At 47.5% G+C, this 12615-nt stretch overlaps 1 protein-coding gene across 1 annotated transcript in view; it reads left to right on the top strand.

Moving 5' to 3' along the window:
• Window positions 1–281: 281 nt before the first annotated feature.
• The window catches only part of LOC118558636 (NLR family CARD domain-containing protein 3-like), a gene marked incomplete at its 5' end in the record, with an annotated part of 70915 nt that continues 58581 nt past the window's right edge, over window positions 282–12615 (top strand). The window contains 2 exons of the mRNA XM_036129093.1: window positions 282–504; window positions 648–2436. Of these exons, the coding sequence (XP_035984986.1) occupies window positions 282–504; window positions 648–2436 (2012 nt within the window). The remainder of the gene's footprint in view (window positions 505–647; window positions 2437–12615) is intronic.

The following is a 12615-nucleotide window of genomic DNA, read 5'->3' as shown; positions in this document are numbered from 1 at the left end:
GAGGGTCACGTGGTGGGGTCATATGGAGGTCACGGTAGGGTAATAATATCAATGATAGGGTGTCACATGAGGGTCACGAGCAGGGCCACGTGACGATCATGTGAGTGGGGTCACCTAAAAGGTCAATTAAAAAATAAGCCCCGCCCCGCCCACTTTTAATCCATCAAAATCGGATTAAAAAGTGACATGTCATATACTATATACTCTCTCATGGTTCTGATGTTTGGATCCATGATCTCAGTCTGATGTGTCCTTCATATATTATTCTGTTCCAGCTGCTGGAGGACAACATTGTCACTTTTGTGAAGAAGGAGCTGAAGAAGATCCAGAAGGTTCTGAGTCCAGATGACCCAGACTGCTCAGAGAGTCAGAGAGATGATGAGGAGGTGTTGGAAGGTGAGGATGAAGAGCAGAGGAGGAGCAGCAGAGAGGCTCTGATGAAGATCACTCTGAACTTCCTGAGGAGGATGAAGCAGGAGGAGCTGGCTGACCGTCTGCAGAGCAGTAAGAGGATTTCTACAAAGATTTAACCTGATGGATAAATCACACATTTACTGATGTCTGAAGAGATGGAATCACATTTATTCACATCATCTTCAGACGATCATTTGGTTTCCTTCCTGATTTCACTTTTTGTGTTAATTTAGAACATCTTGCTGCAGTTTGTCGACATAAACTTAAATCTGGTCTGAAGGAGAAGTTCCAGTGTGTGTTTGAGGGGATCGCTAAAGCAGGAAGTCCAACCCTTCTGAACCAGATCTACACAGAGCTCTACATCACAGAGGGAGGGACTGGAGAGGTCAATGATGAACATGAGGTCAGACAGATTGAAACAGCATCCAGGAAACCACACAGACCAGAAACAACCATCAGACAAGAAGACATCTTTAAAGTCCCACCTGGAAGAGATCAACCAATCAGAACATTGATGACAAAGGGAGTGGCTGGCATTGGGAAAACAGTCTTAACCCAGAAGTTCACTCTGGACTGGGCTGAAGACAAAGCCCACCAGAACATCCACTTCATATTTCCATTCACCTTCAGAGAGCTTAATGTGATGAAAGAGAAAAAGTTCAGCTTGGTGGACCTTGTTCATCACTTCTTTACTGAAACCAAAGAAATCTGCAGCTTTGAACACTTCCAGCTTCTGTTCATCTTTGATGGTCTGGATGAGAGTCGACTTCCTCTGGACTTCCAGAACCAGGAGATCCTGACTGATGCTACAGAGTCCACCTCAGTGGATGTTCTGCTGACAAACCTCATCAGGGGGAAACTGCTTCCCTCTGCTCGCCTCTGGATAACCACACGACCTGCAGCAGCCAATCAGATCCCTCCTGAGTGTGTTGGCATGGTGACAGAGGTCAGAGGGTTCACTGACCCACAGAAGGAAGAGTACTTCAGGAAGAGATTCAGAGATGAGGAGCAGGCCAGGAGGATCATCTCCCACATGAAGACATCAAGAAGCCTCCACATCATGTGCCACATCCCAGTCTTCTGCTGGATCACTGCTACGGTTCTGGAGGACGTGTTGGAGACCAGAGAGGGAGGAGAGCTGCCCAGCACCCTGACTGAGATGTACATCCACTTCCTGGTGGTTCAGACCAAAGTGAAGAAGGTCAAGTATGATGGAGGAGCTGAAACAGATCCACACTGGAGTCCAGAGAGCAGGAAGATGATTGAGTCTCTGGGAAAACTGGCTTTTGATCAGCTGCAGAAAGGAAACCTGATCTTCTATGAATCAGACCTGACAGAGTGTGGCATCGATATCAGAGCAGCCTCAGTGTACTCAGGAGTGTTCACACAGATCTTTAGAGAGGAGAGAGGGCTGTACCAGGACAAGGTGTTCTGCTTCGTCCATCTGAGTGTTCAGGAGTTTCTGGCTGCTCTTCATGTTCATCTGACATTTGTCAACTCTGGTGTCAACCTGATGGAAGAAAAACAAACATGTAAGAGGTTTTCATTTTCTAAATTTAAACCAAAGTCTCTTCACCAGAGAGCTGTTGATCAGGCCTTACAGAGTCCAAATGGACACCTGGACTTGTTCCTCCGGTTCCACCTGGGACTTTCACTGCGGACGAATCGGAGACTCCTACAAGGTCTGGTGACACAGACAAGAAGTAGCTCACAGACCAATCAGGAAACAGTTCAGTACATCAAGGAGAAGATCAGTGAGAATGTATCTGCAGAGAAAAGCATCAATCTGTTCCACTGTCTGAATGAACTGAATGATCGTTTTCTAGTGGAGGAGATCCAACAGTCTCTGAGATCAGGAAGTCTCTCCACAGATAAACTGTCTCCTGCTCAGTGGTCAGCTCTGGGTTTCATCTTAGTGTCATCAGCAGAAGATCTGGATGTGTTTGACCTGAAGAAATACTCTGCTTCAGAGGAGGTTCTCCTGAGACTGCTGCCAGTGGTTAAAGCCTCCAACAAAGCTCTGTAAGGACACAGATTGTTGCTGCTTTTATTTCTGATAGTGAGAAATCTGCTAATGAGGTAAATATTGATTCATGTTGCTTCAGTTTATTTATAATGAACCAGTTTACAACAAAAGGCAACACAAAGACGTGTAAAATCAGACAGATCCATCAATCTTTCCACGGAGAACATTGGTGACTGTAAAGAAATAAACAATATTTCTGATGAATTGTTTAATAGCAGATTTTTTTTCTCCCTGTCTCCTTAGACTGAGTGGCTGTAACCTCTCAGAGAGAAGCTGTGAAGCTCTGTCCTCAGTTCTCAGCTCCCAGTCCTCCAGTCTCAGAAAACTTGACCTGAGTATCAACAACCTGCAGGATTCAGGAGTGAAGCTTCTCTCTGCTGGACTGGAGAGTCCAAACTGCAAACTGAAAACTCTCAGGTACAAACTTCTCCATCTTGTTGAAACCAGATTTCTGTCCATTGCCTGCTAAACATGATGAAAATTTTAGTCCAGTGATACATTTGTTAATTTTCATCTGACCTTTATTCCCTATGAATAGAACCCAGGCACAGATTTACTGTATAGGAGTGATTCTCAAAGGTTTTCTTTTGTGACCACTTTGAAGAATGAAATTCAGATTTGTTGCAGTTATAGATTTCAGTTTAATGCATTAAATAATAATAATAATAATAATAATAATAATAATTGTTATGATATATTTTTCTGGGATGAACCCGGACACAGCACGCACACACAGAGTCAGTTCTTATGAGTGAGTTTTATTGCATAGTGTGGAAGATGGAGGATGAGACCAGAGTCTTTCAACGGACGGAGGTGAAGGGTGTAGAAGCTGGCCGGCAGGAGGAGTGTGGAGAGACTGACTGGGAGGAACTCTGGAGCCGAGCACTGGAGAGCAGAACATCTGAGCCGGGTGCAGGAGAGCAGAGCATCAGAGCCGAGCAGTGGCGAGCGGAACGTCAGAGCCGAGCCGTGGAGAGCAGAACGTCAGAACCGAGCCGTGGAGCGCAGAGCATCAGAGCCGAGCAGTGGCGAGCAGAGCATCAGAGCCGAGCAGTGGCGAGCAGAGCATCAGAGCCGAGCAGTGGCGAGCAGAACGTCAGAGCCGAGCAGTGGCGAGCAGAGCATCAGAGCCGAGCAGAGGCGAGCAGAACCTCAGAGCCGAGCAGTGGAGAACAGAACGTCTGAGCCGTGCAGTGGAGGGCTGAACGTCTGAGCCGAGCAGTGGAGGGCTGAACGTCTGAGCCGTGCAGTGGAGGGCTGAACGTCTGAGCCGAATACTGGAGAAAACAAACTGTCGGAAAGTCTTTGGGCTGACTGTAACAAGACCAGGTGAAAGGAGTCTTCAGGCTGACGGTAACAAACGGAGCTGACAAGAATACTGGCAGGGAGTGAACGCTATGGACCGGCGACGGGAACAGAAAGAGGTGAGTCTTATAAAGCGGTGGAAACAGGTGGAAGCAGTTGTGGGTTAATTGCAGCCTGCCAGGTGAAACCGATCAGGCTGCGCAGGAACGAGAGAGAGGGAGAGAGGTTCAGCATGCAGCCAATAAGCTGCATCCTGACAATAATAATAATAAATACTAATACTACTACTCTTACTAATAATACTTTTTTTTGTTATTAATATTATTAATATTATTATTATACTCCTTCACCTCAAGAGGAGCCAGTTGAGGTGGCTCGTGCATCTGGTTAGGATGCCTCCTGGACGCCTCCCGGGTGGGGGGTTCCAGACACGTCCCACCAGGAGGAGGCCCAGGGGAAGACCCAGGACACTCTGGAGGGACTATGTCTCTCGGCTGGCCTGGGAAGGGCTTGGGATTCCCCCGGAGGAGCAGGCCCAAGTGGCTGAAAGCACTGAATGACTAATGCCAACTATGTTGAGCACATACCTCGCTGAGAGGCCCCAGCAGAACCTTGTAAAAGGACCTGACCCGGTCGATGAGGGACAGTCACATTGACATTGTAGTGCCTCGTGAAGGTGGTCAGGGAAGCCCATGATCCAGCAGCACATATTGGTTCCAGTGGGACCCCTCTCAAAGCCGCCCAGGAAGCAGAGAAACTCCTGGTGGAATGTGCCCTCACCCTGACTGGCAGGGAGCAGCGACCTGCATCGTAGGCGTGGAAGAGGACACTCACAATCCAATGAGACAGACGCTGCTTGGAAAGAGGACAGCCTGACCTCGGACCCCCATAACATAGGAAAAGCTGGTCTGAGCGTCTTAAATTTGCAGTTGCCGCAATGTATGTCTCCAACACCCTTACTGGGCACAATAACTTAGACCCATCCTCAGGTGCACCTGACTGAGGCTGAAACCGAGCCAACTGCAATGGCTGGTTACTGTGAAAAGAAATCACCTTAGGCACAATTGCAGTATTAGGCCACAGGGTAACATCGGAGCCATCTGGAGCCCACCTGATATTGGTAGAGCTGACAGAGAGAGCATGTAGCTCACTGACCCTCTTAGCTGAGACGATAGCCAACAGAAAAGCATTCTTGCAGGAAAGCCACTTGAGGTCCGCTTGTGCCAAAGGCTCAAATGGAGGGTGGCACACAGCCGCGAAAACCAATGGTAGGTCCCAGTTGGGCACTCGTGGAGCCGGCAGTGGGCGTAACCTACGAGCATCGCGCAGACCAGATCATGACGCCCCACTGAACGGTCGTCGACAGTTAGGTGACAACATGAGATTGCTGCAACATACACTTTAAGGGTCGAAGGAGAGCGGCCCTTATCAAGAAGAGACTGGAGGAACTCCAGAATAGTGGGCACCGAGCAGGTAACCGGATTCTCATTGTGGGCAGAGCACGAAGGCACATCCTCGTCACCATGACGCTGCGAATCCTGTGAAGCCTGGCATCTAGACGAAAGCTGTTTAGCCACCGCTGCAAAGGACACAGAAGGAGCAAACCCAAGGGCATGACACGAGTGACTGATGTCAGTTTGCCCAGCATTCGCAGGAAGATGCTGTAAGGAAACTGCCTGCCCAGCCTGAATCGACCGACAAGCTGGAGTATGTCGTCCACCCTGTGAACAGACGGACGGGCCTTCATGGTAGTGGAGTCCAGATGCAACCCAAGAAAGGTGGTTGTCTGAGATGGAACCAGACAACTCTTTGCTAGGTTGACTAGATTGCTAGGAGGCCCAACCGTGACACCTGAAGAAGAAGCTGGAACGTATCGCGAGAGGCAGCTACCTAAGAGGGAGCACAAAGAAGCCAGTCGTCCAGGTATGGCAGAATCCTGACTTCGGAGGCCTGCAGAGGAGAGAGGGCCGCTTTCCTGCATCGAGTAAACACCTTCAGGGAAAGGGAGAGCCCGAATGGGAGCACCCGGAATTGCCAGTGGTGACCCCGATAAGCAAACCTGAGAAAGTGCAGATGTTCTGCCGCAATATGCACAGGAAAGTAGGCGTCTGTCAGATCCACTGACGTAAACCAATCCCCTGCCACAACGGTCTGAAGGACCTCTGCTGTGGTGAGCATGTGGAAGGGAAGGACTTTGGAAGTCCCCTTAGATCTAAAATGGGGCGAAAACCGCCAGTCTTTTTTGCCACAAGGAAGTATGTAGAATAGTAGCCTCTGAGTTGCAGCAGAGGAGCCACAACCTCGATTGCTCCCTTGGCCAGGAGGGCGGAAAGCTCCTGGTCTACTACCAGGGATTTCACCGGGTCAGTGATAACAGTTATTTTGACCCGGCGTGAGAGAGGGGGCCGCTGTCGGAACTGGAGCCTGTAGTCATGGGTTAAGGTGGCAACCACCCATGGATCTACAGTGTGAGCAGCCCAGAAACGTAGATGCTGATGGGAAAACTGTCAGACGGCAGGCCCGGTGGCATCATCTACTATCCCCTCGGCCCCTGGGAGCCCTGTGGGGAGGGCGTCCAGGATCTGAGGTTCGGGTATGCCTAACTGGGCGGCCGACTGGCTCATGAAAGTCCCTGCTGGGTCTCTGCCGCACATCGAGGGGATAGGAACCACCAGGCCTATCACCAGTCCGAGGCCGTAGGCCGAATGCTGCGTCTGACACGCCTGAATAGTCCGCTCCAGCGCTTCCAGGGCAGCTGATCCAAACAACTCCCCTGGCACAACCGGGACACCCTTGAGGGTCCTACAGCATGTCTCGGTGAGAGGAGACTCTGCAAGCCAGACCTGTCTATGAGCTTAGACAAGGAATGACATGACACTGCCAAGCTCTCTGGTCATCAGCGCAAAGGCCTGCAAAGCTGCTTCGTTAAACCCAACCGCAGCACCACTAGCACCCTGAACCGATCTAGAGAGGGCGAACATGAGGTGCGCCAGGGAGTTGCCAAGGCGGCCAGCACGCGCTCCTGCATTGTATGCCTTACACAGGAGGTCATCCGTAACCCGACATTGAGTCCACGGGCATCTGACGTCAGGACGCAGGGCTTCATCTGGCGACACAATCAGTGAAGCGACAGCGGGTTCAACTGCTGGCATACAGTCCAGGCCGTCCTTCACTGACTCATGCATGGCAGCTAACACCCAACCATCTGAGGAGAGCCGTGATAACCCTCTCGGGTCCCGCCAACAAGCGTGCAACTCCTTAAGGTACTCCTCTGATGTAGGTACAGAAAAGGGAGTAGGAGCCCAAACACAAGGAGGCTGATATTGGGAGAGAGGGCAAACTTGTAAATGAAGTTGGTCACACTGGGAGAGGGGGAGGAAACGCTGCCGTAACCAGGTATAACTAATAAATCAAAGAAACTAACAACATTAGCCGTATTCAAACTTCAGTAAAGGAAGTTGGTCACACTGGGAGAGGGGGCGCAAACGCTGCCGTCACCAGGTATAACTAATAAATCAAAGAAACTAACAACGTTAGCCTTATTCAAACTTCAGTAAATTAAGTTGGTCACACTCGGAGAGGGGGAAGAAATGCTGCCATCACCAGGTATAACTAATAAATCAAAGAAACCAACAACGTTAGCCGTATTCAAACTTCAGTAAAGGAAGTTGGTCAAACTGGGAGAGGGGGCGGAAACGCTGCCGTCATCAGACATATAACTAATTAACCAAAAGGAGCTAACAACGTTAGCCATATTTAAACTTCAGTAAACTAAGTTGGTCACACTGGGAGAGGGGGCAGAAATGCTGCCATCACCAGGTATAACTAATAAATCAAAGAAACTAGCAACGTTAGCCGTATTCAAACTTCAGTAAAGGAAGTTGGTCACACTGGGAGAGGGGTGGAAACGCTCCCGTCACCAGGTATAAAACTAATAAACCAAAAGGAGCTAACAACGTTAGCCGTATTTAAACTTTGGTAAATGAAGTTGGTCACACTGGGAGTAGAGGCGAAAAATGCCGTCGTCACCAGCACTCAATCAAAACAGCCCAAGCTGTAAGTAACACGGTAACAAGAAGCCGTGAGCTGAGAGAGGGGGCGCGCACGCTACCGTCACCAACAAACAGCTTACTTACCTTCCCAAAACTTCCAAAAAACTTCCAACAGATTAACCCGTTGCAGGCCTGGGAGGATGAATGGAAAACCTGGCCGCAACCCCGAGAGGATGGGCGTCAAACAACGGGGAAGATAGCGAACCGCTTGCGAGAAGAAAAAAGGAACAGAGCCAGGGATGACACCAGGCTATTGTTATGCTATAATAACACCATGATACATAATTGAACTCAGATTGAATTCTAAACATGTAGTATGGAGGGGGTAACAAAAGGAATTCCACTCTGGCTGCAACATGAGACCCTTTACAGCTTGGACGCCCCTTCTTCCCAGCAGGGGTTCTCTCTTGCTGTAAAACCTTCCTCACACAGACCCAGACTCTCTCTCTTCAGCTCTTCACTTCTGCAGACCTCTTCAGCAGCTCTCTCAGAGCAGACAAAGAAGGCCTGGACCATGAGGGCCTGGTCGGCCCTGACCGACACACAAGCCGGCAGCTGAGGGAAGGTGCCTGAGAGACATAAGGATATACCCTTCTGTCACTTTTTAATTGACGGGTAATTAATGACCCTAATCATTTCCGGTCCCCCTTGATTTCCGGCCCCCTTTGATTTCCGGCCCCCTCCCCATTTCCGGCCTCCGACCATTTCCGGTCCCCTTCCCCATTTCCAGTCCCCTCCCCCACTCCTGGAATCCGCTCCCTCCCCCATTTCCGGTCCCCTCCCCCACTCTAGGAATTCGAAACTGACACAGATTCAACAAATAGGATCTTCTCACCAACATGACAATCAAAAACGGGGGTTACCGCGCAAGTCTGAGACAAGCTCAATATAAAACAACTCCGGTTATTTTTCTGCTTGACGCATGGCGTGACAAGATGATAGCAGACCGCATGTCAACGCTGTTCTGCAACTGTTGCAACTGGAGAGATGTTTTGGGGATCAAGAAAGTGATAGCTTTTTAGACCCGCCCTCCTCACAACAGCCGATAACCCTAACCCCTTCAACGTTAACCACACCTCTTCTCAGTATAAAAAAACAACCGGGCAGACCTATCGGGACCTCTATGCAACTTCACTGACCAGACTTTTAGCATCTGAAACCATGAACAACTACGCGGTTGAAAGAACTACTCCTTCAGCATCACCGCAGCATGGCTCTCCGGACAGCGACAAATTCTTTCCGGGACCGTACTACCCTCCTTCACCCTCGCCAACCCCTGAATCATCTCACAAAAGCGACAGTGAGAGTCTCCTCACATCGCTGCAGAGGCGTATCGACGACTGGGCCAATGCCCCCGGAGGCGTGCAAATACGGCCCGAGTACTTTGTTTTACGGGATGAGAATTCCACGCTTCCAACCACGCTTCCAGCCAGGCTTCCAGCCATGCCGTCTCTGTCAGAGACCCAGGAGGAAGATTCACAAGCGCTGAATCTTCCACCCTCCCCGGACCCTTCTCAGTCTGAGTACTCACAGCTCCAGGACTCGCAACTTCCCTTCGGCCAAGGAGATCCAGCCTCCCCAGACCCTTCTCAACCCGAGGATACGCAGCTTCCATCCAGCCAAGCAGAGACTGTCACCGGAGCGGATGAATATGACGGGTGGATTCGTTTCGGCTTCATCAAAGCTGTAAAAACTGTGGTGCATCATCTTCTGTACAATGCCATCAATAAGTACATGCATGATAAGTGGAACGGATGTAGCACGGGCCGTCCTAGTTTGAGTGACCCTAAACGTTGGGAGGATCTTCAGGACGGGTTCTTTGAAAGAAATTACTATCGTGTAATGCCAGTGCTTTGTAACGCACGTTTCATCGATGCCATTCAACAGTTTCTAGCCGCTCGCAACATCCATCAAGACAACGACACAGTCAGCGCGGTTGCACAAGCTTACTTGTACGAATTGACGCTGGTCAAGCAGGTGTATGACCCTATCAATAAGGTGTTTGATCAGGTGATTCAAGAAAGCTCTGAATTCAGAGATCAGCTTCTAGCCGCCTCGCAGTACTGGAGGGGATGCTGAAAACCAGTGCATGCATGTTTTGTCATATCTTTCTCTAAATATATATATTAAAGTAGTGTTTTCTACAATTAGCTTGTGATATATTAAATGATTGTTTTCTACAACTAGATTGTGATATATTAAATGAGTGTTTTCTACAATTAGTTTATGACATCGTATTGAAAGAATGTCTTTCTCTAAATATGAAATGAACTTTTTCTACAATTAGTTTGTGTATATGAAATGAGTGTTTCTTTTACATTGAGTTTGTGATATATTAAACTAGTATTTTCCGCAATTAGTTTATGACATTGTATTAAAAGAATGTCTTTCTTTTTATCTAACCAATGAGTGTTTTTTTTTACATTGAGTTTGTGATACATTAAAGTAGTATTTTCTACAATTAACTTGTAATATATGAAATGAGTGTTTTCTACAACTAGCTTGTGATATATTAACATAGTATTAGTTTGACATCGTAACAAAATTAATCTCTCTCTCTAAATCTGAAATAAACTTTTTTCTGCAATTTGTTTGTGATATATAAAATGCATATTAATAATAAAATACATAAAACCCAACTACACTCCTCCTGTCCTTCATTCATCATCCGTAACCCGATGTGTGTGGAAAGGTAGGGCTGAAAAAAAGTTAATGAAACGGGTATATTACACGCCTTCGCACCCCGGCTCTTTTGGTGGGGTAGAAAGACTACAGAGAGCTCTGGAAAGTGAAACGGGCGAGAAGGTACCGGTTGAAAAGGTCCGAGACTTTTTATCGGAACAAGATGCTTATTCTTTGCATAAACCCGCAAGAATAAGATTTCCTAGAAATAGAGTGTTTGTCACCGGGCCATTGAAACAGTTCCAAGCCGATCTTTGTGATATGCAGAGCTTGTCCAAAGAAAACGACGGTTACAATTATTTATTAACCGTTATCTACGTATTTTCCAAAAGAGCCTATGCCAGGGCTTTAAAAAGGAAAACAGCCTCTGACGTCGTAAAACCTTTTGAATCCGTTTTAAAAGAGAGTCAGATTCCAAAGAAGCTTCAAACTGATGACGGAAAATATTTTTTTAACAAATCATTCAAAGCGCTGATGGATAAAAACGGTATTAAACATTTTTCCACGGCTAGTGAAATAAAAGCATCTGTGGTTGAGAGGTTTAACCGTACGTTAAAATCAAGAATGTGGAGATATTTCACCGCAAACAACACTCTCCGATATCTAAACGTGCTTCAGGATCTGGTCAAAAGCTACAACCACGGCTATCATTCAAGTATTAAAATGGCACCTATCCAAGTCACCGCTAGTAACGCTTTTCAAGTGTTTCAAAATCTGTACGGGACCAATTCCGAACGCAGTACAAAAGTCAAGATGGCATTTAAACCAGGTGACCATGTCAGAATCTCCAACCTGCGTGGAGTGTTTGACAAGAAATATGAACAGAGTTTCACGGACGAAATCTTTACAGTTACAGAAGTGATACAACGATCTCCACCCGTCTTCAAACTGAAAGATTTAGACGGGGAGCCCGTCCAAGGCTCTTTTTACGCAGAAGAGCTTCAAAAGGTGAAAATGTCAAAAAACAAAATGTATCAAGTGGGTGACATATTAGACAAACGCACCGTGCGGGGGGTCAAACAGGTCTTAGTACGTTGGAAAAACTGGCCAGAGAAATTCAACAGCTGGGTGAGAGCCGATGACCTGCGAGACGTATAAAAGAAGACGTTGCTCTCTGACAGTTGACAGTGCAACATGGACCACTTAACTCAGGACGAAGGATTTTACCTGACGCTACCCTCCAACGCTAGCCTGGATGTGTTTAAGGATAATAACATATCGAGTTTCCGCGTGGATTTAGCCGAGCATATCAATTTACAAGGAGAATGGCAAGTGGCCTTGACGGAGGTTTCTTATCCACACACATGGCATAATGTCCCCTCAGAAAATGCTTTTTTCGAATGGCGGAAAGCGAGCGAGGAACAAGTCCATCGCATACAGATTGGAAACGGATACTACAGTAATATGAATCAGCTTATCAAAGAGATCGAAGCTCATCTGAGAAAGATAGATTCAGATATTTATTTCAAGGTTAACAAACTCGCAAACATACTCACCTACCAGGCCGGCGCTCAGTACCATCTACGTTTACGCATCCCTCTTGCGAACAGTTCAGGTCCAGGGTGTTTTTGGAGATATTATCACGCAGACCTTTCATAACCCCTACTATCTCCCCGTTGCCAAGAAACATATTGAAAATATACAAGTTGAAATTAAAACGGATCAAAACACCCCGGCGAAATTTACATACGGAAAGTGCATCATGAAACTACATTTCAGACCCGTTGCTTCACGCAGAGCGTTCAGGTGAAACGGCTCATGCTTATAAAAACACACAATTGTCGCCAGAATAATTCATAGCTGTGCAACCAGTCACAACGACCACGTTGCAGCGTTCTAAAAACGTGAGGAAGAAGCGACGACATTCGAGAAAACATGGTTTTCTTGAGAGAGGACCCACACCGTTTTATCCCTTACTACCAGAACCAGGTGGGGGGCATTTTACCCGGCTTCTATGGCGCCCCTGTTATGTACGGCCGCGGGATCCATATTTTCAAAATTATTTAGTTTCGTATCACCCCTATTTAAATCCGGCTTCGCTATTGCTAAACCGCATCTGAAAAAGGCTGCCACAAACATCGCCTCGGACGTCATAAGTAAAGCTATGACGAAAATAAGCGGTTCGCATGAGGGTGT

This window comes from Fundulus heteroclitus, unplaced genomic scaffold (assembly GCF_011125445.2).
Source record: "Fundulus heteroclitus isolate FHET01 unplaced genomic scaffold, MU-UCD_Fhet_4.1 scaffold_138, whole genome shotgun sequence".
Lineage (NCBI taxonomy): Eukaryota > Metazoa > Chordata > Actinopteri > Cyprinodontiformes > Fundulidae > Fundulus > Fundulus heteroclitus.
This window is presented reverse-complemented; position numbering and strand designations above follow the sequence as displayed.